Here is a 21,687-nt window from a genome sequence, read left to right on the forward strand (position 1 = left end):
TTTCGGATGATAATGTGTTCCAAAATGGGCAGATCTGAAGAAACTTCAGAGAATAGTTTATTATGGTAAGCATCCTTCACTTATCCACCTGAATCGTGTGAGACTTTAATATAACTACTTTTAACAGGGGCAACGCCATATTCAGCTCTCAAAACCCAGTTAAAAAGAAACTTGGCTCATCCATCCCCTCCTATCAAGGCACAAAATCTCCAAATTCCGTTGATCCAGATTGGATTCTCCATATTGCCTTGTCGATGGAGACCTACAAAAGTAATGGATCTTTTATGTTAATATCATGCATGTGGCTTTAGGTGAGCCATCCTACCTTCTCAGAAACAATTTTGAAGGTTAGAAATTTAAGTTTAGATCAGTCAATCAGAAGTTTCATAATGAGCTGATTTTTGGCAAGGATGATCTCCTCACCATAGAGATCATCCTTCCAAAAAATCAGCCCATTCCAAACATTTTTGCCCATATAAGACAAAACGGTGAGTCGTAATGGGGGTCTACGGAACCCGATCCTATATATATATATGTATATATGGGCAAAAAGGTTCGGAATAGGCTGATTTTTTGTGAGGAAGATCTCTATGGTGAGGGGATCATCTTTGCAAAAAATCAGCCCATTCCAAAACTTCTAACCCCATCAAAAGTGATTTACAAAAAATGGATGGTCCAAAATTCTTCAACTTGTAAACATGGGGTTAGAAGTTTCAGAATGGGCTGATTTTTGACGAGGATGATCTCTATACCATAGAGATCATCCTCACAAAAGATCGGCCCATTCGGAATTTTTTTGTCCATATAAGACAAAACACATTGTAGCTTTATGAGTAGTTTTATGTGTATACTGATCCTGATCCATATATATAATTTTTAGTAGGGTGAGTTTGCTCAAACAACCATTAATAATTGAATATGATAATATTAGTAGTGGGTCGGTTTCTATACCGCATGCACAGCCTCCAACCATTTTTAGCCTAAAAACCTCTCACTGGTTGAGGAAAATCCTTGTACTAATTGTCTTATTGGGTGGGGGAATGAAGAATTTCCGAGAGGGGTGATTTTGGGTTTGTTCCTTCCTTATATTCTAGGGTTAGGATTTGTAGAAAACGTTCTATTTCAGTTTGGGCTGATTTTTTTGTGAGAAATATCTTTATGAAGATTAGATAATCCTTAAAAAAAAAAGAAAAAAATAAAAAAAATTCAGTTATATTTTAAAACTTCTAACCCTATGAAAAGTAATTTCAAACTAACAATAAACAATTCACAATAATTTAACTTGTAAAGTGGAATTAGTAATTTCAGAATGGCTTGATTCTTTTTTTATCAGGCTGATCCCCACACCATACTCATCGTCTATTAAGTGTGTAACTGAACCGTAAGATATCACAAATTTTGATTTTGATTTTTGAGAGCTTAAAAAAGTTGTTTCGGAGGATTTATTTTCCACTATTTTTTAATTTTTTTCTCCTAATTACCAACACCAAGACCACGGCAGATATGGTTACTATCCCTTCTTCTTCCTTCGCCCAAACCCTAATCCCTTCATCATCTGCAACTCTTCTTCCACACCATAAATGTTGCTTTATAATTAAGTTTGGTATAGAACAGAAACCCCTATCCTCTAAACAGAAACAGGCACTACTGATTCAATGCAGCACCAACAACAACATCCCTTCCGTCACAAATATAAATATGGATGGTGATGGTGAGTAGACTTTACTTTCAATTTCCAACCATATCTCTTTCCCCTCTATTTTATTTATTTATTTATCTGTTTTTTTTTAATAGGAAGTTTTTTCCCACTAATCTTCCAAAAAATTGGATTTGAAGAAAAAGAAATCCAGTTTCTCTTCAAGAAGAACCCATCTCTACAATTACAACTACAATCGACATCACTGGAATCACTCCGCACTCGGCTACTTTCTCTGCGTTCTCTTGGAATCGATGGTTTTGCCCTCTCTCGCTTGATTGCCAAACGCCCAGAAATCCTAACGTCCCAGGAAATCCATCTCTTACTCTGCTTTATTCAGGATGATTTGGAAGGACAGATCAAACCCGAGAAACTCCAACGTCTTTTAACCGTTACAGAGCCTCGATTCTTTGTGGGATTCCCAGGAAAGGTTAGATTGCTTCTTGATCATGGAGTTCCCCAAGATAAACTGGCTTATGTACTCAACAATGTCAATCTCTCCAAGGTGTTCTGCCTTAAGTCAGCCAAAGAAATTGAAAGAACCATCCTCTCATTTAACCGTTTTGGAGGCATCAAATTGATTGTTCGTCGCCCTGCCTTACTGAACTTGGACTTGGAAAGCCAGCTCATTCCGCGAACTGGTTTTCTCACTGAGCTCAGTGGTGGGGATGAAAATGCCACTGGAGCGGTGTTGCGTAAACTTCCTGCTATCTTGAGCTATACTGTAGATCATTTACAAAGCCATGTAGAGTTGTTGCGATCCTTTGCTGGCCTAAGTGACCAGGAAATATTCAAGATTATTCTCGTCTATCCCAACATCTGCAGTGCGAGTAAAGAGAGGAAATTGCGTCCCCGAATAGAGTTCCTCAAGCAATGTGGATTGAATTCTAATGATATCTTCAGATTCCTGATCAAAGCACCCTTATATCTCAGTTTGTCATTTGAAGATAACCTTTCAAAGAAATTGGGTTTTTTGGTTAAGATTGGATACAAGAATAGAAGCAAGGAGTTAGCCTTTGCAATAGGGGCAGTGACCAGAACTAGTTGTGAAAATATGCAGAATGTGATGGGAGTTTTGTTGAGTTATGGGTTATCTTGTGAGGACATTCTTGTCATGAGCAATAAGCATCCTCAGATACTGCAGTATAATCACAATTCTTTAGAGAAGAAGATGGAGTACTTGATCGAAGATATGGGTCGAGAAATTGGAGAGCTGTTGGCCTTTCCGGCCTTTCTTGGTTACAAACTTGATGATAGGATCAAACATCGTTACCAAGTTAAGAAGAAAATATTAGGAGAAGGAATGTCTCTCAACAAGCTCTTGAGTGTATCAACAGAGAGATTCTTGAAAAAGAAGAGTTCTTCTTCTGTACACATGGAAATGGTTTAAATGGAACCCATATATGAGTCATAGCTTTTGTACTCCTTTGAGAATCTCTTATGTTAATTCAACTTCTTCTAAGAGTAGGCTATTATGATTCCTTAGTCATCATAATAAGTGTTTTATGAATTGAAGGATGAAAATATTCATTAGAAGCGCCTTAGCAGCCAAATGATGTAATGAAAATGTAAAATGTTGTAATTTCAAACTAGAAAACTAAGAGAGTTGAGAAAGGTTGTAAGAATCTTTTTTAAGAGATTGGAGCATAACTTCAATTATGTCTTATCTAATGTATGAAATATGACACAATTATTTATTATTCATTCAAATCTCCTATGAAGTATGAACCTTCCTCAATGCCTAAATCATCATCAACTACCCCCACCCTTCCCTTATATATAACCAGTTCCATTAATTCTATTGATACAATTCGAGATTTAACCATTTGTTTGTGTCCAATGCTTCGCTGTAAGAAAAGGAAAGAGTTGTCAAATTCATTCACAGGTGGATTTCATATCTCACAAAATAATATATATAGATAAAGGATGGTGATACAAATTTATTTTATTTGAATCATTGTTTGTTGAAGCATCAATTCCTAGCAACCCAATTGGACAGGGATTTCATTTAGGTTCAATAAGCTGTGGACTATTCATGATTAATGAGACCTAAAAGTGTGACCCATTTATGTCTTAGTAATTAATATACGACCAAGCCCAAGAACCGACCAGTAATCTCGCCCTAATGCGCCGCATGTATTATTATTATTATTATTATATGTTTTGACTTTTGACCAACACCTCCTCTTGAATGAATGCGATCTTCACTTACCATCATTTATTTATTTATTTATTACTCTTTTACCCTTGTTAGTTAAAAAGAAGGAAGAGCCGGTAAACATGTAATATGTGATTTCTCTCTCTCAAGCAGTCACGCTGAGGCTCTGCTGCACTCTCAAGGTCAGGTCAGGGATCATCACTATTTGCATATATATATATATATATATATATAATTAAATATTTAATCCCTTAAATCTTGAAATACCGAAAGGAAAATGCTCTTCCTACATTGCTGGATTTCCTACTTTGTTACAGATTACAGACAATTTCTATGTCTTTTTTTTTTTTTTCTTACTTAGAGGTTTATACAGACATTATATATTATATTAACGGTAGAAAGAAAGTCGTTGAACCAACAACCAACAACAGCATTATATGTTGTAGTAAGCAAATATACCTTTGAGTCACCACTCACCAGCTGAAGCCTGTATCTGACCCTCTCTTCTTTGTCTCTCTCTCCCGACAAAATCTCCTTATATTTCTATATATATATATATTCTATGTTAGACGTCCAATTTCCATACCTCCTTCAGATTCCTGTCTCAGCTTTTGATATTACTCTGCTTCACAATTGGGTTATTGGGATCTTGCACATAGCTAGGGTTTGTGTTTATTTGGGAGAGAAAGAGAGAGATGGTGAGGCATGGTTCAGTGATCCGTGGGGACCGAGACGAGTGCGCATTGTCGTCTCAGAAATTTATAGAAGCTGCTCTAATAGGGGATGTGGACTGTGTGATGGAGTTTTTGAGGTCTGGGTCTGATGTGAACTATATTGGAACTATTAACTTGAGAGTGAAGTGCACAGAGTCTCTTCTGCAAGAGGAAGAAACTGATGAGTACAGGGACTTTGTAACGGATGTTACTCCACTATATGCCGCAGCTCATTCGGGCCACATCGAGATTGCCAGGAAGCTCTTGGTAGGGATCCTTTGTATTTTCGTCTGTGTTTGTATATTTCATTTCTGTATAGTTGGTAATTAGTTTCTTCAAAACAACATTATAATTGAAAGGAAATGCCTCCAGCCAATAAGCTGTGAGGAGATATTCATTTATAGACAGAAGATACATCGTAGCTGTACAATTACAAATATGGAAACAAATATACAAGGAAAATACACTGCTACAATTATGGAGAATCACTGATATCTTTGTCATAATCAGAGGAATCAGATTGTCTTCTAATATCCCCCCTCAAAGTTGGCGTGGTAGAAAGAGGAAAAACGCACAACTTGCCACGATCCAATAAAAATTGTAATTTGGGCACCCCTTTTGTGAAAACATCGGCCAGTTGTAGGTCTGAGGGGACAAAGCCGAGAGTAATAACCCTTCGAGCAACAAGTTCCCGAACGAAATGATAGTCAATATCAATATGTTTGGAGTGAGATTTGGTGACCGGGTTGGAAGCAATGAATATGGCACTATTGTTGTCGCATAAGAGTCTCGGAGGAGAGGGGAGGGTGATCTAGAGTTCTCGAAGAAGTTGAAGTGTCCATGAGAGTTCCGCAGCAACAGAGGCAAGAGCTCGGTACTCGGCCTCAGCACTAGAGCGTGCAACGGTAGTTTGCTTTTTAGAGCACTATGAAATTAAGTTGTAACCAAGATAAACAGCAAATCCGGTTGTTGAAAGCCGAGTGACGGGACAGCCGGCCCAATCAGCATCCGAATAGTCGCGCGCAAAGTTTGAGAGGAATTTCGTGAGAGTTGCAGGCCATAATGGTAGGTTCCTTTGATATAGCGTAAAATACGCTTCAAGACTCTAAAATGATCAACGGTGGGAGCATGCATATATTGACATATAGAGTTAACATTGTAGGATAAATCCGGTCGTGTAAAAGTCAAATATTGTAATGCGCCAACTAGAGAACGAAATTGTGTAGCATCTGAATAGGAAGTACCAGAATCAGTTAGATGAGATCCCACCAAAAAAGGAGTTGAGATAGGCTTACAATCCATCATTTCTGCTCGAGTCAACAGATCAAGTGTGTATTTAGCTTGGCTGAGAAAAAGACCCTTGTCATTTCTAACAACTTCAATCCCCCAAAAATAGTATAGATCACCGAGATCCTTCATCAAAAATTCTTTGGCCAACCGATCAATGAGAGAACGCAGCATAGAAGAATTGCTTCCCGTTATTACCATATCATCGACATATAGGAGAAGATAAATAACACCATGAGAACTATGATAGACAAAGAGAGAGGAATCAACACGACTAGCAATAAACCCAATACCAAGCAAGAATTGGCTGAAACGCTGAAACCATACTCGAGGAGCCTGTTTAAGGCCATAAAGAGCACGTTGTAAGCGACAGACATGAGTTGGGAATTGTGGATCAATGTAGCCTGGGGGTTACTCCATATAGACTTCCTCGGAGATAAACCCATGAAGGAAGGCATTTTTTATGTCAAGTTGACGTAAAGGCTATTTATTCACAGCAGCAAGGGACAAAATAATGCGAACAGAAGCAGGTCGAACAACGGGACTAAAAGTTTCTTTAAAATCAATGCCATGCTTTTGAGAAAAACCTTGCGCCACTAAACGAGCTTTGTGACGCTCAATGGATCCGTCGGCATGAAACTTAGTCTTAAAAATCCATCTACAACCTACAACATTATGATCAGCTGGACGAGGAACTAATCACCATGTGTTATTGTGCTTGAGAGCGGCAATTTCATCATCCATTGCCAAGAGCCATGCTGGATGCTTGACAGTTGACTTAAAACCACGGAGGAGCAGTGAAAGCCTTTAACGAATGAATAATGCGAGGCTTAACAATACCATCTCGAGCACGGGTGATCATGGGGTGAGTAGAGGTAGACGGTTGGACAGCGGAAGAAGAGGCAGGTGGAGGGACGTCCAAGGCTAGTTCAGGCGAAGAAGGCTGAGAGAGTGTGATAGGAGGCATGAGAATGGGACTTAAGTTAGCACAAGGAACACAAGGAGTGGAGGCCGAACTAGAAGTGGGAGTCACACCAATGGGGAAAGAACTGTCACTAGGAAGAAAACTGTCAGAAGTGTCAGTAATAGTGACATAATCAGTGCCAACCGAAGAAGGAATATTGGAGGTAGCATAAGGAAAATAATCCTCAAAAAATTGAACATGGCGAGACACATAGACCCGGTTAGTTTTCTTATCCAAGCAACGAAAACCCTTATGAAGAGGACTGTAGCCAATAAAAACACAAGGAATAGAGCGAGGTGATAATTTATTGGGTTGACCTATTGGGTTTGATACCATGAAAGGAAATGCCTCCAGCCAATAAGCTGTGAGGAGATATTCATTTATAGACAGAAGATACATCATAGCTGTACAATTACAAATATGGAAACAACTATACAAGGAAAATAAACTGCTACAAGGGATGGGGAGTCTGTCAACCATATGCTTATTCATTGTTTTTTCTCCCGAGCTATTTGGATGTTCTTTTTATCTCGTTTCCAGGTGTATTGGGTTTTTCCTCTTTCTTTTTTGGCTCTTTTAGAGGGGTGGAGATTCAATATCTTCTATTCTAGAAAGAGGCATCTCTAGACCATCCTTCCCGCCGCCATTGCTTGGGGTCTCTGGAGAGAGCGCAACAACAAGATATTTCATAACAAGGAGAGCTCGACTCACACAGTGATTTTAGAGATTATGGGGCTTCTTTTCCTTTGGTCAAAGCTGAGTAAAGAATTTGAGGGAGTGCGTTTCCAAGATTTTGTGTTTAATTGGGACGCTCTTTGTTGTTAATTCTCTTCCTGTTGGGAATGTATTTTCTTTTATTTCTGTATTTTTGTTTTGTATGTGGGGGCTACCTCAGCCTCCTCTTCTCTTTTTTGTTATTAATAGAATTTATACTTATCAAAAAAATAAAAATAAATAAACTGCTACAATTATGGAGAATCACTGATATCTTGGTCATAATCAGAGGAATCAGTTTGTCCTCTAATAATAATTATAAACCGTGTTTGTAGGATTTTTAAGCATTTGTTTTCTCTTTCATTATCTATTTGCAGTTTAGTCATCTAAGGGGGAACCGTGATGAAAGTTGTGCTGCAACTAGTTTCATGCCTAGCATGAGTCTCTTCCATGTTTATAGTTTCCAACATTTTCACTTGGGTTTATCTACTGCACACAATCTACGAATTACACATTGAGGAAGTGTTTTTTTTTCCTTTATATTCCTGGTGAAGAATATAAGAGAACATAATTTAACTACACTTAAATTAAAAACAAAAATAACGATAATAATGTGGTCACTACAAGTAGTTGCTGATTTTGTTTCCAATCAAGTAAACTGGTCAAGATTTTGGGTTTGCTTTGACTTTTCGTCTCATGAAAAAGATACTTTTTTTTTTCTTCATGAAACAGCTTTCTAAGATTTTTCTCAAGCAAAATTGGCTAAGATTTTTCAATATTGAAGCCTCATCCAAACCTGTGAAGTGGGCAATAGAATCTGGCCCTGGAAATGATAATGTGTTGGTCTCACTTAAGATGTGGCTGTATGACATACACAACAACATTCAGTGCTTTCCCCCCTTTAGTTTCAAAATCTTAGTATCGGGTAATAGCTTGGTGGCTCACTGAAAATCAGTTGAGGGTTTTGTATGTCTCAAGCAAATGCAGTCTAGAGATCGGCTAGTGTTGGCATGTCTTGAAAGTTCTAATTGCTTGCTCCGTTGGTTATGACTTAAGAATACTGGCTATCTCTGATAATGTCAAGCTTGGTCTTTAACTTACATTTTATTATTGAACAAAAGTATTACCTTGAACTGCATCTTTCATTTGATAAGTCCTCTCATGTGCTCCCTTTGATTTCCCAGTCCGCTGGAGCTGATGTTAATCAGGAATTGTTTCGGGGCTACGCAGCCACTGCTGCTGCCCGCGAAGGTCATAATGAACTCCTTGGTATGCTTTTGAAGGCTGGGGCATCCCAAGCAGCTTGTGAGGATGCGTTGCTGGAGGCTTGCCTTTGTGGTCAGGCTAAAGCTGCACAACTGTTGATCTGCTCAGAAATGACGGGGACTCATGTTGCTGCACATGCACTCCTATCGGCAAGCTCCAGAGGCTATGTTAATGTGGTCACCACCTTAATTGAGGTCTAGCATGTACACTATAATATATATTGTATGCATGTAGTGTATGTATTAATTGGGTTGCACATGGAGATCATGTTGGAAAATGCAGCCATACAGCTAGTTGTGCCCACCATGTTGAACATCATTACCAAAAACTAGTCCATTTTGACATTTTTAAGCTCATAAAAAGATTAAGTTGAAAGATCTGGACTGTCCAATTAGACCATTTCTTCATATCAAATTTTCATTTGGTCATTAATGTCTAAATGGACTCAATTTGGTGATTATGATCAACATGTCGCAAATCTTTTGCTATTTGTATAATTACTTGATTTTTGTTTTGCAGAATGGAGTGGACATTAATTGCATGCCAAGGGCTCTCTTGCATTCAGCAAAACCTATGCTGCACGCTAACGTCAATTGCACCCCGTTGGTGGCTGCAATTGTTAGCCGACAAGTGTCTGTCGTTAAATATCTGTTGGAGGTGATGGTCTGATTTCTTCATGTGCTTTGCTTACTGGGTAAACTGTTTTACGCATTACCTCCAGATTGTTTTAGAGAAGAACCGATTCCCATTTCTGTACCAAAGTAACAGACATGTCCATCGTTTTGCATCTTTTATGTTTCTGGTCTTGATCTAAAGGACCTCACATGGTTTAATTGTATATATATATATATATATATATATATATAGGGTCGGGTTCCTACGACACACATTGCGACTCACATCGCGACAAATCGTAGAGACCGTCGGATTTAGCGAAGATCTGCGGTCCAGATCTAACTTGAGTTTACAATCGATGTAAACAAATAAAGTTTTGGAAATTAGAATCGCCTCCCTCTTCGACAAAAACAAATCGACAGATTGCAGAGAACGTATTCTTCCTCGTTCCTCTTCTCAACTTCATCTTCTTCCTCTTCTCAAATAAGATCTCGTTGTTTACAAAAACAGATAAACCCTCTCAAGTACGTCTTCTTCCTCGTTCCTCTTCTCTCTTAGCTCTGCTAACAAACGACAACAATGACAGATTCGATCTACTCCTCTTCCTCTTCGTTTCCAGCAAGATTTGGGTCCTCTAAAGTTCGTCTTCATCGTTCTTCACGAATCGTTCAACATCGTCTTCTTCTTCGACAAAGTCAGATCTGCGGTTAAGATCGATTTGAGCATCTAAAATCTAGGGTTCTTGTTTCGAAACTTCGACTTCTTCATCGTTTTAGTGGTAAGAAATCAACCCTTAATTAGTTTTTATTTTTTATTTTTTTATTTTATGTTCTGAATTCCAGTATTTCTTGAAAATTTTTGTATGAAAATTTGTTTTTATTTTAAATTTGTTTTTTTTTTAATTTCATGTTTTGAATTTTATGTATGAAAATTGTACATGTTGGAATGCTACTCTCATTTGTTTAATCTGAATAATGGAGTTCCAAAATTTGTTAAATCGCAGATGCATAATCTGAAAAGATCTTTTCAAAATTTTAATGACAGATCTTTTTAATGGAGTTCCAAATAATCTGGGAGCTATGTGATTAAGCATCTGTTATTATTATCATTTGGTTTTCTGCTTATATTATTTATGTTGCTTGCTTCAATATATATATTGTGACAATGGTTCTGGTTAAAAAATCGGCAATAGGTGAGCAACGAAAGAGGCTGGAAGAGAAGGGCATCATCATTCTCTTTGTTATTGGTCACAGTTGGGCACTTAAAATACTTTTGATGATGACCTCAGTTTGAACTGACTTGTTCCAACCATCCTGGATGTGAAATTGCTCCTCCGAAAGGTGGTATCAATAAGTGGAATTCCAAGATGTCCCAACCATCCTTATTACATAATAATCTCAAATTTGGTTAATGATCCAAGCATGAAGAATTCTCAAGCTCTAACTAAGTTTCTTCTCTTAATGATTGGTTATTTTGCTCTTTCTGTTCCTTCTGGGCTAAGTCTTTGTTGGTGAGCAGGCCTTCTCATCCTCCCTTACATGTCTATTTATGCTAAAATGGATACAATCAATTGGTTTGGACTTCGGGATATCAATTTGTTGCAAACAAAAATTTCTTGTTATCATCCATGAAAATTAGTCCATTTATTTCTAAAGGATTCTCCCCTCTTTGGATCATTGATAAAAATGAAGTCTGCAGTATCTGAAAATCCATTCTCCTTGTCCATCTGTTTTATACTGTTGAATCCATTCTCAGTGTGGTGCATAAGTTTATCACTTGCAGCTTGCAGGCTGGAACAGCAGCGTTGGATTCTTCGGAGTTTCAGTCACTTGAAGATGGTATTGTCGTTCCTCTTGGCAAACCAAAGGAGAAATGGAGTGCCAAGGTACTGCATTTTGTATTAGGGATTTAATGTTGTGTGGTATTATAGTTGCTAGTTAACAATCTCTAAACTTTGAATGGCCTCTTATTCCAAAGGTCTGTTTGTGGTCTCTAACCAAAGCATGTGGGACAGTCATTCATGCGACAGCAAGGCCCAACCCAGTGGTACTTTCAAGATGTTATGTTCAATTGTGATGGTGATATGTTGACACCTCTAAGTGAAGAACTTGGCCAAGATGACACACTTGGGCACAGGCAGGGCCACGGTGATGGTGCTCTCGCAGGTTTATTCATGCCAACGGTGCCCTAGTGGGCTTGTTCTGATGATGAAAATGGCATCTCCAAGACGTGGAGGACAAGTTGGGTCATTCTATATTATTATTCTCTCTCTTTTTTTTTAAATGTGGTTGAAAAAGAAGATTTTCAGGTAGGCTATGATGCTGCCACTTGTACAAATGATTTTAAAAATCTTTTTGGTAAGAGATTACAGGTTAGAGTTGGGAGCCATATGTCGTCAGTCAATCTTACTCTTAAAAGTATTTGACAATGTTTCAATGCTATTCAATACAATGTTTCAATGCTTCCAGTTGATGGTTTTCTCCACCCATAACAATGTCCTTGGATCATAATCTATATGTATCAAGCAGTTGATCAACACAAAGCATCCTATAAAGGATCCATCCCTAGGATTCTAGTGGGCAATGTTGTTTATACTTATTTTGATGTGCTACATCCAGTATCTACTTGGCAGCATTGGAGCACCGATAGTAGTAGTAGCATAGATTATGTCCCATGATGTGAGGGAGGGATAACCTATTCTGTCTGCCCATTAATTGGAATCATCCAAGGTAAAGCACAAGTCCTATACCCACATCAGTGTAATAGGAGGTGTATACATGATTTGGCAGTGTCCTACAACATGTCCAAGTGCTCTTGATGATGGCCCTTTTTCCAAATTGATGGTATGTTACTTGTGTTTGTGGTGTGTAGGTATTAATAGGCAAATCACTACCTACAAGTAATCACATGTTTAGCATCGAAGCAGTCATGAGCATGTACTACTCAATAGATCTTCCGATGCAAGGGCCTAGGAGAGTCAACTGATACCCAGTTAACAAAGAAGGGGAAAAGCAAAGCTTCCTGTACAAAATTGTATCTAGGGGCATTGGACCCAGTTAATAATGTATCTATTAAAAAAATTTGGATAACGCTACTGCAAATCCAATCGTCAAAAAATTCATCAACACAAATAAGGGTAGTCAGGTACCTCATTATCGACATTTTGGCTGGTGTCTTGCTTTTTGTTTGGTAGGTAGGCGCTTTGGGATTAGGCAAGTTTTCTAGGGGCATTGGACCTTTTTTCAGTTGGTTTGTGGTGATCCTCATCAAGGTTTGGGTTTGTCATTCTCACTGTGGCATTGTAGAGATCAGATAAGGTGGGGATTCTCAGGTTCTCAAGCAACATGTGATACATCAAGGCCATGCTGCCAATGCACCAAAAAAATTGCATGCTTTGGAGGCTTCCTCATGGTAACTTATGTTGGCAATACAAAAGCATTGAACATAATCATTAAGGTGTAAGGTGAACCCTCTTTTTTAGCAACCTTGCCCAGTTGTCCCCCACCTCAATGGAGGTAACCAAATGTTTTCGAGATGATATGTGTCTCTGGCCTCGGCCTATGGTAGTTTAATCAGCATTATTTCAGAGGAGTGAAAGGAGGGATTTTCGATAATGTTAGAGAGTGCTCAAATTTCGATATGTGTCTTGGGATTTTCAATAAAGTTTCCTGTACAAATTTTGATTTTAAAAAGAAATTTGAGCAGAGTTTTTCGTCTCAAAAGTCAACCAAATAAAGAATAGATGAGATCTCTTTTGCACGTATAAGAAGGAATTGGCATTGGCTGTATTTGCCACAAGTTGCATTTAATCAAAGGGTCCACACCTGTTTTTGACAAAAAAATAAATATTTGATGACAATTAGTGACTGCCCACCTAAAAGTGCAAAATGGGTCATCCTTTCGAACCCATTGACCACATGAATTATTGGTCCATCTAGAGCTCTCTCCCCACTTCAACCTCAAATACATGCAAAAAGGAACACAGTCCAAATGTCAAATGTGCTAGCGAATGCATTCACGCCAAAATCCACCAAAGTCTTGCATCTTTTATTAAATTCAAAAATCAACAGGACATCAGTGTTCCCTTCTCTATCCAATCCATGATAAAATAAAACTCAAAAGAAAAAAAATAACAAACTAATATTATAGGGCACAAGCAACTCCCCACTTCTCTTCATTTCTTCTTCCCGGCCTTGGCAGCATCTCCAACCTTAGTCTGCATATAAGAAATGGGGTTAGTACATAAGAATGACATATCACAAAACAATGCAAAAAGAGAAAGGAACACAAAACACAATAAAAAAATAAAAAAAAATACATGCTTCTCCACCCACCTTCTTCACTCCACGAATCTTCTTAGCCCTGTTCTTTCTTTCCTTCATGTGCTTTCTTGATTTCTCCACCTTGGTATCAAGTCCATTCTGCCAATACCATAATCAAACAAAAGGTGAAGATCATGGTCATTCTCTTTATGAGCCCATCAGTTGGATATCTTCTCTTTGAGTTCAAAATTATAAACCCTTCACAATTGAATGGATCAAGCTACATTTGCTCAAAGGCAGATCACGGTCATTCTGAAACTCAACCACAACTCTTAAAAGAGAGAGAGAGAGGCAAGTGCACACATGAAGTTACCTTTTATTATAACAACAACTTATAAAGCTTTCTGAACCTCTTCATCTACAAGTAAAATGTAAAACTTAGAGATTGTTACTGGCAACTATAATACCACACAACATTAAATCCCTAATACAAAGTGCAGTACCTTGGCACTCCACTGCTCCTTTGGTCTGCCAAGAGGAATGACAATACCATCTTCAAGTGACTAAAACTCCGAAGAATCTGGCGCTGTTGTACAAGATTATAATGCATTTCAGAAGTGAAGAGGAAAGATAAGGGTACAAGTACAAATCTTAAAAAACTAAAACAATTTAGAGGTTTAGACACGAGACTTTAATAACTCTTCAGCATTAATCTTACAGGGATTTCAATCCTTGTACATGCATTCAATCAGCCCACAATTCATTGAAAGCATGATAAGTCCAAAATTTCCCCTGGTTTCTACTTGAAATTCTGATTCTCAAAACTGTAAATATCTTACTTCTCATTTAACAATCCAGAATTTGCATATTCAAGTGCCACATACTTGAGATACACAAAAGAGACTTCAAAAACAGCGTAGGCCTGTCCCCTATAGCTTCCACTTCAACTCTAAAATCCTTTTCAATAGAAAACCTAAGAAGATCTATATAAAATGAAACACGAATACTCAACTCCTCCACAAGTGCAGAAGAACCACAAAAATAAACTACAAAATTTACATAAAATGAGAGTAGCATTCCAACATGTACAATTTTCATACATAAAATTCAAAACATGAAATTAAAAAAAAAAAACAAATTTAAAATAAAAACAAATTTTCATACAAAAATTTTCAAGAGATACTGGAATTCAGAACATAAAATAAAAAAATAAAAAATAAAAACTAATTAAGGGTTGATTTCTTACCACTAAAACGATGAAGAAGTCGAAGTTTCGAAACAAGAACCCTAGATTTTAGATGCTCAAATCGATCTTAACCGCAGATCTGACTTTGTCGAAGAAGAAGACGATGTTGAACGATTCGTGAAGAACGATGAAGACGAACTTTAGAGGACCCAAATCTTGTTGGAAACGAAGAGGAAGAGGAGTAGATCGAATCTGTCGTTGTTGTCGTTTGTTAGCAGAGCTAAGAGAGAAGAGGAGCGAGGAAGAAGACGTACTTGAGAGGGTTTATCTGTTTTTGTAAACAACGAGATCTTATTTGAGAAGAGGAAGAAGATGAAGTTGAGAAGAGGAACGAGGAAGAATACGTTCTCTGCAATCTGTCGATTTGTTTTTGTCGAAGAGGGAGGCGATTCTAATTTCCAAAACTTTATTTGTTTACATCGATTGTAAACTCAAGTTAGATCTGGACCGCAGATCTTCGCTAAATCCTACGGTCTCTACGGTTTGTCGCGATGTGAGTCGCAATGTGTGTCGCAGGAACCCGACCCATATATATATATATATATTTTTTTTTTTTTTTTTGATAAGTATAAAATATATTGATGAAAGAAGGAGTACAAAAATACAAAAAGAGAAGGCCGAGATAGCCCCTCAAAGAAAAAAGCAAAACAAGCCAAAAGAAAGGCAGAACACAAGTAATTACAAAAGGAATTCCATCTAAAAATGAGATAGGATTTCTTTTCTTGCCATAGTTATTTTCTTCTTTTCCCTGCAATAGTTATTTTCATAAGAAACCTCAGTATTACCTGAACCGTCTTTTGTTTTATTTTTTTCCAACACGTGTAAGGGTCAAAAGTTTTGAGGTCTTTTACTTTCATACTTTACTCACCTTGGTTTACTCAAAATTGAACCAACATTCATACAACAAATATTCAGTTTGTATGACATATATTTTATCTAAATGTTTTAATGATCTTTTTTGTTTTTGTAATTTACCAGATTCCACTCTTTTTGGAAGATAAATATTGTTTCTTGTAATATATTATTTTCCAGTTTTCAGGTATTATTACATAATCATTCATATGTATAATTCCAGTAGCATCCATAGGTTTGGTGGGTTGTTTTGGAAAATCCCTTTTAGACCCATCAAAGAGCTGGCTTCCCTACCTTACATGCTTACTTTTCAGACAGGTGCAAAGATGGACTACCATGTACGGCTCGGGGAGTGGTCCTGGGACATCTTTTCTGGTGAGGAGTTGAGGGTTGGTGCATGCTTGGGTGAGCCTTACAATGAAGTGTGGTGTGCAGTTGAGTATTATGAAGTGAGTGGCCAGATTCTAAAGTTGTTGCTTCTACACCAAACTTCCTCCCTTAAAACCCAACATCACGGTCGGACCCTTCTCTGTCATGCCATACTCTGTAAAAATCCTGAGGCTGTATGTGTGCTCCTTGATGCTGGTGCTGATGCCGAGTTTCCCATAAGAACCAAAAAGGGACACGAATCTCGTCCTCTTCACCTGGCTGCTAGATTGGGGTGTCTTTCTATTCTGAAAAAGTTGATTTTGCACGGTTGTGAAGTTGATGCGAGGACTGAAACTGGTGAGACAGCATTGATGATGGCTGCCAAAGCAGATCAATCAGATTGCTTCCTGGAGCTGGTTATTGCTGGTGCTGACTTGGGTCTGATCAGTAAATCCGGGGACAGTGCTGTCCAGTTAGCAAAGAAAAGTGTGTTTGGATCCTCTATTGCTGATATCCTTAGACTGACAATCATAGCTGGAACAAGGCTTTTCTCCACTAATCTCGAGGTATTCTCTCCATTACACTTTGTTGCAGGAATGGGTAATTTAGAGCTCCTTCAGATGATCCTCCAACAGTCAACAGCAGACATAGATAAGCATGATGGATCAGGTTCTACACCCATTATAGTTGCAGCAAAAGCCGGCCATGCTGAGGCTTTCCAGCTACTAATCATGGCTGGAGCTGACATAGGTGTGAAGACTAGGGATGGGCAGATGCTAGTGTCCCTCTTACAGCTCCAAGCATTTGCGAGTGACAGGGACCGGCTTGAAGAGATCTTGCTTAATGCTGTTCTGGTGCAGATATTGACGGGTCACTCCACATTCAGAGTTCTTCACTATGCAGCACGGAGAGGGAACTTGTCTGCATTGGTCCAGCTCTTGAAAATGGGATTCACTGTTGATTGTCTGGATGAAAATGGACATTCGCCTCTCATGCTTGCAGCTAGGGAAGGTCATGCAGATGCCTGCAAGCTGTTAATACAATGGGGTGGTGATTGTGAACTTGTTAACAGTAGGGGAGAGACAGCTTTGTCTCTGGCAAGGAGAAGCAATGGATGTAAGGTTACAGAGAGCGTTATATTCAATCACTTGGCTCGTTCACGCGTGCTAGTAGGTGAGGAGCTCTGTAAGCACATCTGTGAGGGTAGAGGTTCACCTCATGCAAAAACTATTCAGATGCTCATGTCTGGTTTGTTGACATGGGGGAAATTGAGACGGAGGAATGTGGTATGTAAGGCGGCAGTGGCAGGACCTAGTGCAAAATTTCTAAAGAATCAGAGAAAGAATATTGAGGATGAGAAGAGGGCAATTTTCAGGGTGGTGACGGATACTGGAAGGGAGGTGCATTTTGAGGCTGGTTGTGCTACTGGATTGCAACTTTGGGTTTGTGGCATTAATCTCATCATCAAGGAAGACATAGCTTCTGGTGTTTGATTGTTGAATCCTATTCTACTATAAAGAATTTGGGGACTCAATTGAATTGAAGTAATCCCATCAGTAATCCTTGTCTACTCTTCAATATGGAGAGAACATTGTATATGATACCACCTAATCCAAACTTGTCAAAGCTTGATACTACAGGTTGACAATGTTGTATATTTCTTCAAGCAAAGCTCTCACTTAACCTCATTCATAGATATATGACAAGAAGTTCCCCATGTTGTTGGATTCCTGATTCTACAGGCCACCTGAAGCTTGAACACTTAGACATGATAGGTTGGTGCATATGTAGATCAGTGAGGCTTCTAAACTTATCTTACTACACCCAAAATCAACTGGTAAAAATTCGTAAAAAACACATTTGTTCTTTTTAACTTTAAAATAAGTGGATTATTCAGAATAGTTTAATAATACTCTCATTAAAAAAAAAAAATGAAAAATTCGTGAAATTTTCAAGAATTAAACGGGAGAGATTGCTAAGGGTCAGAACAATAAGAATGGTGTGAAAATAATAAAATCTAAGATAAATTTAAGACATTCTACAAAGCTTATTATTTGTGAATATATATATATATATATATATATATATATATATATATATATATATATATATATATGGGAAATGTTCAGCACCCTAAGTTTTACCACACACTTTAACAAACGTTTTTTGTCCTACATGGGTTAGAAGTTTTGGAATGAGCTGATTTTTGGTGAGGATGATCTCTATGATTAGAAGATCATCCTCCCCAAAAATCAGCCCATTCCGAAATGTTTAGCCCCATGTTTACACGTTGAAAAATCGTGGACCGTTCATTTTTTGTAAATCAATTTTGATGGGGTTAGAAGTTTTGGAATGAGCTGATTTTTGGTGAGGATGATCTCCTCACCATAGAGATCATCCTCACCAAAAATCAGCTCATTCCGAAACTTCTAACCCATGTAAGACAAAACGCGTTTGTTAAAGTGTGTGGTAAAACTAAGGGTGGCGAACGGGACCCTATATATATATATATATATATATATAGAGAGAGAGAGAGAGAGAGAGAGAGAGAGAGAGAGAGGTAGTGCTACACAAGCAAACAAACGACGAACGTCTATGATCTGTGAATATGATAATTTTAGTTACCCTATCCATCTGAGGGGAGACAGGTGTCGTGTTGCTGTTGCCATCCATCCATCGCAATAATCAAACAAAAAGATTTCCAGAGCACTCCAAGCTCTCAGCCATGGCGACCGCATACTTGACCTCCTCTTCTTCATCAATCCTACTCTGCCAGAACAGAACCACAGAACGCTTCACTTCTTCGGTTCGATTACCCATTTCAACCTTTTCTTTCTTCCTCACTTCCTCCTCCTCCTCCATTTCCGTATCTCACTCTCACAGCCACAAAGCTTTTACTTGTGCTGTGCTCAGATTACCAATTAAAACTAAGATTTCAAATTCAAGTGTTCTTGCTGTCACTGAAGAAGAAGAAGAAGAAAAAGAACAGATAGCGAGGCTTGCACCAGTAGAGGTGGCGAACGATGATGAAGATAATTTATCCAAACTATCCAAGGCTCGAACGAGACCATGTGAACTCTATGTCTGCAATCTTCCCAGGAATTGTGGCATTTTAGAGCTTCTGGAGATGTTCAAACCTTATGGAACAGTTCAATCGGTTGAGGCAAGATTTCTCTCTCTCTCTCTCTCTCTCTTTGTCTGTGTGTGTGTGTGATTTGAGATTATAAGAAATGAATAAGTGAAAGTGATATAAAGAAAGAATTGGGTTGAGTCTTGAGTGGTAAATTTGTTTCAGGTTTCAAGGAATGCTGAGACGGGTATAAGTAGAGGATGTGGTTATGTCACAATGAGCTTAATCAATGAAGCTAAAGCAGCAATAACTACTTTGGATGGAACTGTAACTCCAAATTTTACTCTATTTTGTGATTGATTCATAGCCTGTCTGTTACTTTTCTTTTTCTATTGATTTTATGATATATATATATATATTGTTTGTTTGTTAGGATGTTGGTGGGCGTGAAGTGCGGGTCAAATTTTCAGTCGAAATGAACCCTAATAGGAAGAACCTTAATGTCTTGAATTCAACTCCTAATAGAAATATCATCTTTGAAAGTCCTTATAAAATTTATGTTGGCAATCTTGCGTGGTCCGTGAAACCTCAAGAACTGAGAGAGCATTTTAGCCAATTTGGAACTCTTGTTAGCACAAGACTACTATCTGATCGTAAAGCAGGGAAGAGCCGTGCTTATGGGTTTCTTTCCTTCTCTTCTGTTGAAGAGCGTGAGTCTGCACTTTCTTCAGATGGAGTGGTAAAGTGCATTCTTTCCTTTCCCCCACTTTTTAATTTCAAATTGTTCTGTCTGTCTTTGGCTTCTGTTATGTATTCATGATTCCTATGCAGGATTTTCATGGTCGCACACTGTTGGTAAGAAGAGCAATTCAAAGTAGCGAGCTGTGATTGAAGTTTTGTAATGTAGAATTATCGATGACAATTTCTTCAAAAAATTTTGATAGCTTGGTGCATTCTTTTGTACCAGCCTGAACTGCAGGGGAACAGGTATCTCCTGCAAATGATCCCGGATTTTACTTTAAACCAGACCTGATATTTGGATGAAAAGTTGTTTCATGCATACTCCGTCTAATTCTTTAGGTTCAGGTTTAACCATATATATATATTGTGGAAATTTTTTATTAATGTACATGTCAAATTATGATACTCTTCTTGATCATTTGATCCAATTTCTTGTTTGTAGTTAATTACTTTCTTTGAACTCACTACATGATGCTTCACTTCTTTTTAGTTAGTTTTTTTTTTTTTTGATAAGTGTAATATATTAATAAAAGGAAGACAAAATACAAGGAGGCCGAGATGGCCTCTAAAAAAGAACAGAACAAGGAAAGGAACAAGTCAAAAAGCTATTGTCCTTTTTTTTCTTTTCCTTTGCTTGTTTTGCCTATACAAATCCATAAGATAAGAGAGGCAATGGATCCTAGGTAAGATTAAGATATTAACATAATACAAAAAATAAGTATGAGTGATTGGCAATAATATGAGAACATTTGGTGATGAGACTGAGACTGAGTTTCCAATTACAATGGATTTGCATTTGGGTTGGCCACCTTGACTCCACGTCCCTTTTTTTCTAGTTATAGATGAGATCACTGCTAATGTTGAAGGGGAGATCCCTTTTTATTTGTTATTTGCCGATACTTTTTTTTTTCCTTTGATAATGTTGTAATGTTTGTTATAAGGAGACTATAGGTGGTAAATACAACACTAAACTATTCAGGGATACCTTGGAATCTTGGTTGAAAAATAAACCAAAGTGATCATTTTTATTACTTGGGATTGACTATACATACATAAGGAGAGGATTAAAAGGATGGTGCTCATAGAAATAGGGTTGGGCGGGTAAAGTGGAGATTGTTTTCACAGGTTTATGTTTCTGCACGTGGCAACCAAACCAATTAAAAAAATTTAGAGGACAACTATGCTTTATGGACGTGGAGTTTGGCACTTAAAAAACCAATTTGTTCATGGAATTAATGTGGTGGAGATGAGGATGTTGATACGGATGAACAAAAATAACTAGGATAAACGGAATGAGACATGAGCACATCCAAGATGAATAGCCCCAATAGGGATAAATATGACAAAAAAAGGTTGATTGAGATGATCCGGGAGTGCCTAAACTCTAACGAAGAGAAAATGAGCGTAGCCACTTATGTCAGGTTGAAGGCTTAAAAAGGTGAGAGAAAGGCTGAAAACGATGTGCATTGAGGTAGTGAAAAAAATATATAAACATGCACTAACATGGATATGCTAAAGCAACCATTTCATTATCTAGATTCAATTATTCATAGAGAGATTGAGATTGAAGGTGTTACTCATAGAATTATTGCTAGATGGCTAAAGCAAAATGCACTTGCAAAGTTTTAACATGACCAATGCAAATGGTCAAAAAAAGGCAAAATGTTGGACAATCAACAAAAAACATGTTCATAAATGAGTGTGGAACTGATCAAGATGTTGACATGGATGAGT

At 37.9% G+C, this 21,687-nt stretch overlaps 4 protein-coding genes and 1 long non-coding RNA gene across 11 annotated transcripts; 4 read left to right on the forward strand and 1 right to left on the reverse strand.

Moving 5' to 3' along the window:
- Positions 1–811: 811 nt before the first annotated feature.
- Positions 812–3,321, forward strand: PTAC15 (plastid transcriptionally active 15). The gene is made up of 2 exons (XM_086455308.1): positions 812–1,711; positions 1,795–3,321. Exons 1-2 carry the CDS (start codon positions 1,504–1,506, stop codon positions 3,084–3,086), a joined length of 1,500 nt encoding a protein of 499 aa, XP_086311434.1. The 5' UTR covers positions 812–1,503; the 3' UTR covers positions 3,087–3,321.
- A 613-nt stretch (positions 3,322–3,934) lies between these two features.
- On the forward strand, positions 3,935–17,851 carry LOC147393916 (uncharacterized). Of its 4 annotated transcripts, XM_086455305.1 has the most exons (5): positions 3,966–4,041; positions 8,265–8,610; positions 8,717–8,992; positions 9,318–9,455; positions 16,088–17,851. In XM_086455305.1, the coding sequence occupies exons 3-5, from the start codon at positions 8,804–8,806 to the stop codon at positions 17,633–17,635; spliced, it is 1,875 nt and encodes a 624-aa protein (XP_086311431.1). In that variant the 5' UTR covers positions 3,966–4,041; positions 8,265–8,610; positions 8,717–8,803; the 3' UTR covers positions 17,636–17,851. The 4 variants fall into 4 exon arrangements, with proteins under 4 accessions (XP_086311432.1, XP_086311433.1, XP_086311431.1 ...); XM_086455306.1 differs by lacking the exon at positions 8,265–8,610 and having other exon boundaries at positions 3,935–4,041; XM_086455307.1 differs by lacking the exon at positions 8,265–8,610 and having other exon boundaries at positions 3,952–4,036.
- Positions 9,670–11,924, forward strand: LOC147393917 (uncharacterized). Of its 3 annotated transcripts, none has more exons than XM_086455309.1 (4): positions 9,670–10,191; positions 10,606–10,923; positions 11,196–11,298; positions 11,428–11,924. In XM_086455309.1, the coding sequence occupies exons 2-4, from the start codon at positions 10,835–10,837 to the stop codon at positions 11,602–11,604; spliced, it is 369 nt and encodes a 122-aa protein (XP_086311435.1). In that variant the 5' UTR covers positions 9,670–10,191; positions 10,606–10,834; the 3' UTR covers positions 11,605–11,924. The 3 variants fall into 3 exon arrangements, 2 of the variants coding, with proteins under 2 accessions (XP_086311435.1, XP_086311436.1); XM_086455310.1 differs by having other exon boundaries at positions 9,672–10,191; positions 11,391–11,920; XR_015181978.1 differs by lacking the exon at positions 10,606–10,923 and having other exon boundaries at positions 9,671–10,191; positions 11,391–11,918.
- On the reverse strand, positions 13,440–15,357 carry LOC147393918 (uncharacterized). Its single transcript, XR_015181979.1, has 5 exons — positions 14,922–15,357; positions 14,179–14,261; positions 14,049–14,093; positions 13,748–13,834; positions 13,440–13,629 (listed from the first exon to the last, which is right to left on the reverse strand). It is a non-coding gene; the product is annotated as an uncharacterized LOC147393918 (long non-coding RNA).
- Positions 17,852–18,687: 836 nt separating the features above from the next.
- On the forward strand, positions 18,688–20,399 carry LOC147393919 (RNA-binding (RRM/RBD/RNP motifs) family protein). 2 transcript variants are annotated; one of them, XM_086456528.1, is made up of 4 exons: positions 18,691–19,305; positions 19,438–19,539; positions 19,646–19,951; positions 20,044–20,399. In XM_086456528.1, the coding sequence occupies exons 1-4, from the start codon at positions 18,868–18,870 to the stop codon at positions 20,098–20,100; spliced, it is 903 nt and encodes a 300-aa protein (XP_086312654.1). In that variant the 5' UTR covers positions 18,691–18,867; the 3' UTR covers positions 20,101–20,399. The 2 variants fall into 2 exon arrangements, with proteins under 2 accessions (XP_086312653.1, XP_086312654.1); XM_086456527.1 differs by lacking the exon at positions 20,044–20,399 and having other exon boundaries at positions 18,688–19,305; positions 19,646–20,037.
- The last annotated feature ends 1,288 nt before the right edge of the window (positions 20,400–21,687 follow it).

Source organism: Akebia trifoliata, chromosome 10, assembly GCF_017979445.1.
Source record: "Akebia trifoliata isolate Shusen 1 chromosome 10, ASM1797944v1, whole genome shotgun sequence".
NCBI classification, from domain to species: Eukaryota; Viridiplantae; Streptophyta; class Magnoliopsida; order Ranunculales; family Lardizabalaceae; genus Akebia; species Akebia trifoliata.

Coding starts and splice junctions, on each gene's coding strand:
- PTAC15 (XM_086455308.1), top strand. CDS start 1,504: ATGGTTACTATCCCTTCTTCTTCCTTCGCCCAAACCCTAATCCCTTCA. Junction 1,712..1,794: donor TATAAATATGGATGGTGATG/GTGAGTAGACTT, acceptor TTTTTTTAATAG/GAAGTTTTTTCCCACTAATC.
- LOC147393916 (XM_086455304.1), top strand. CDS start 4,550: ATGGTGAGGCATGGTTCAGTGATCCGTGGGGACCGAGACGAGTGCGCA. Junction 4,835..8,716: donor AGATTGCCAGGAAGCTCTTG/GTAGGGATCCTT, acceptor TTGATTTCCCAG/TCCGCTGGAGCTGATGTTAA. Junction 9,456..16,087: donor TCGTTAAATATCTGTTGGAG/GTGATGGTCTGA, acceptor CTTACTTTTCAG/ACAGGTGCAAAGATGGACTA.
- LOC147393917 (XM_086455309.1), top strand. CDS start 10,835: ATGAAGAATTCTCAAGCTCTAACTAAGTTTCTTCTCTTAATGATTGGT. Junction 10,924..11,195: donor TCTGGGCTAAGTCTTTGTTG/GTGAGCAGGCCT, acceptor TATCACTTGCAG/CTTGCAGGCTGGAACAGCAG. Junction 11,299..11,427: donor AGGAGAAATGGAGTGCCAAG/GTACTGCATTTT, acceptor CATGTGGGACAG/TCATTCATGCGACAGCAAGG.
- LOC147393919 (XM_086456527.1), top strand. CDS start 18,868: ATGGCGACCGCATACTTGACCTCCTCTTCTTCATCAATCCTACTCTGC. Junction 19,306..19,437: donor GAACAGTTCAATCGGTTGAG/GCAAGATTTCTC, acceptor AATTTGTTTCAG/GTTTCAAGGAATGCTGAGAC. Junction 19,540..19,645: donor TAACTACTTTGGATGGAACT/GTAACTCCAAAT, acceptor TTTGTTTGTTAG/GATGTTGGTGGGCGTGAAGT.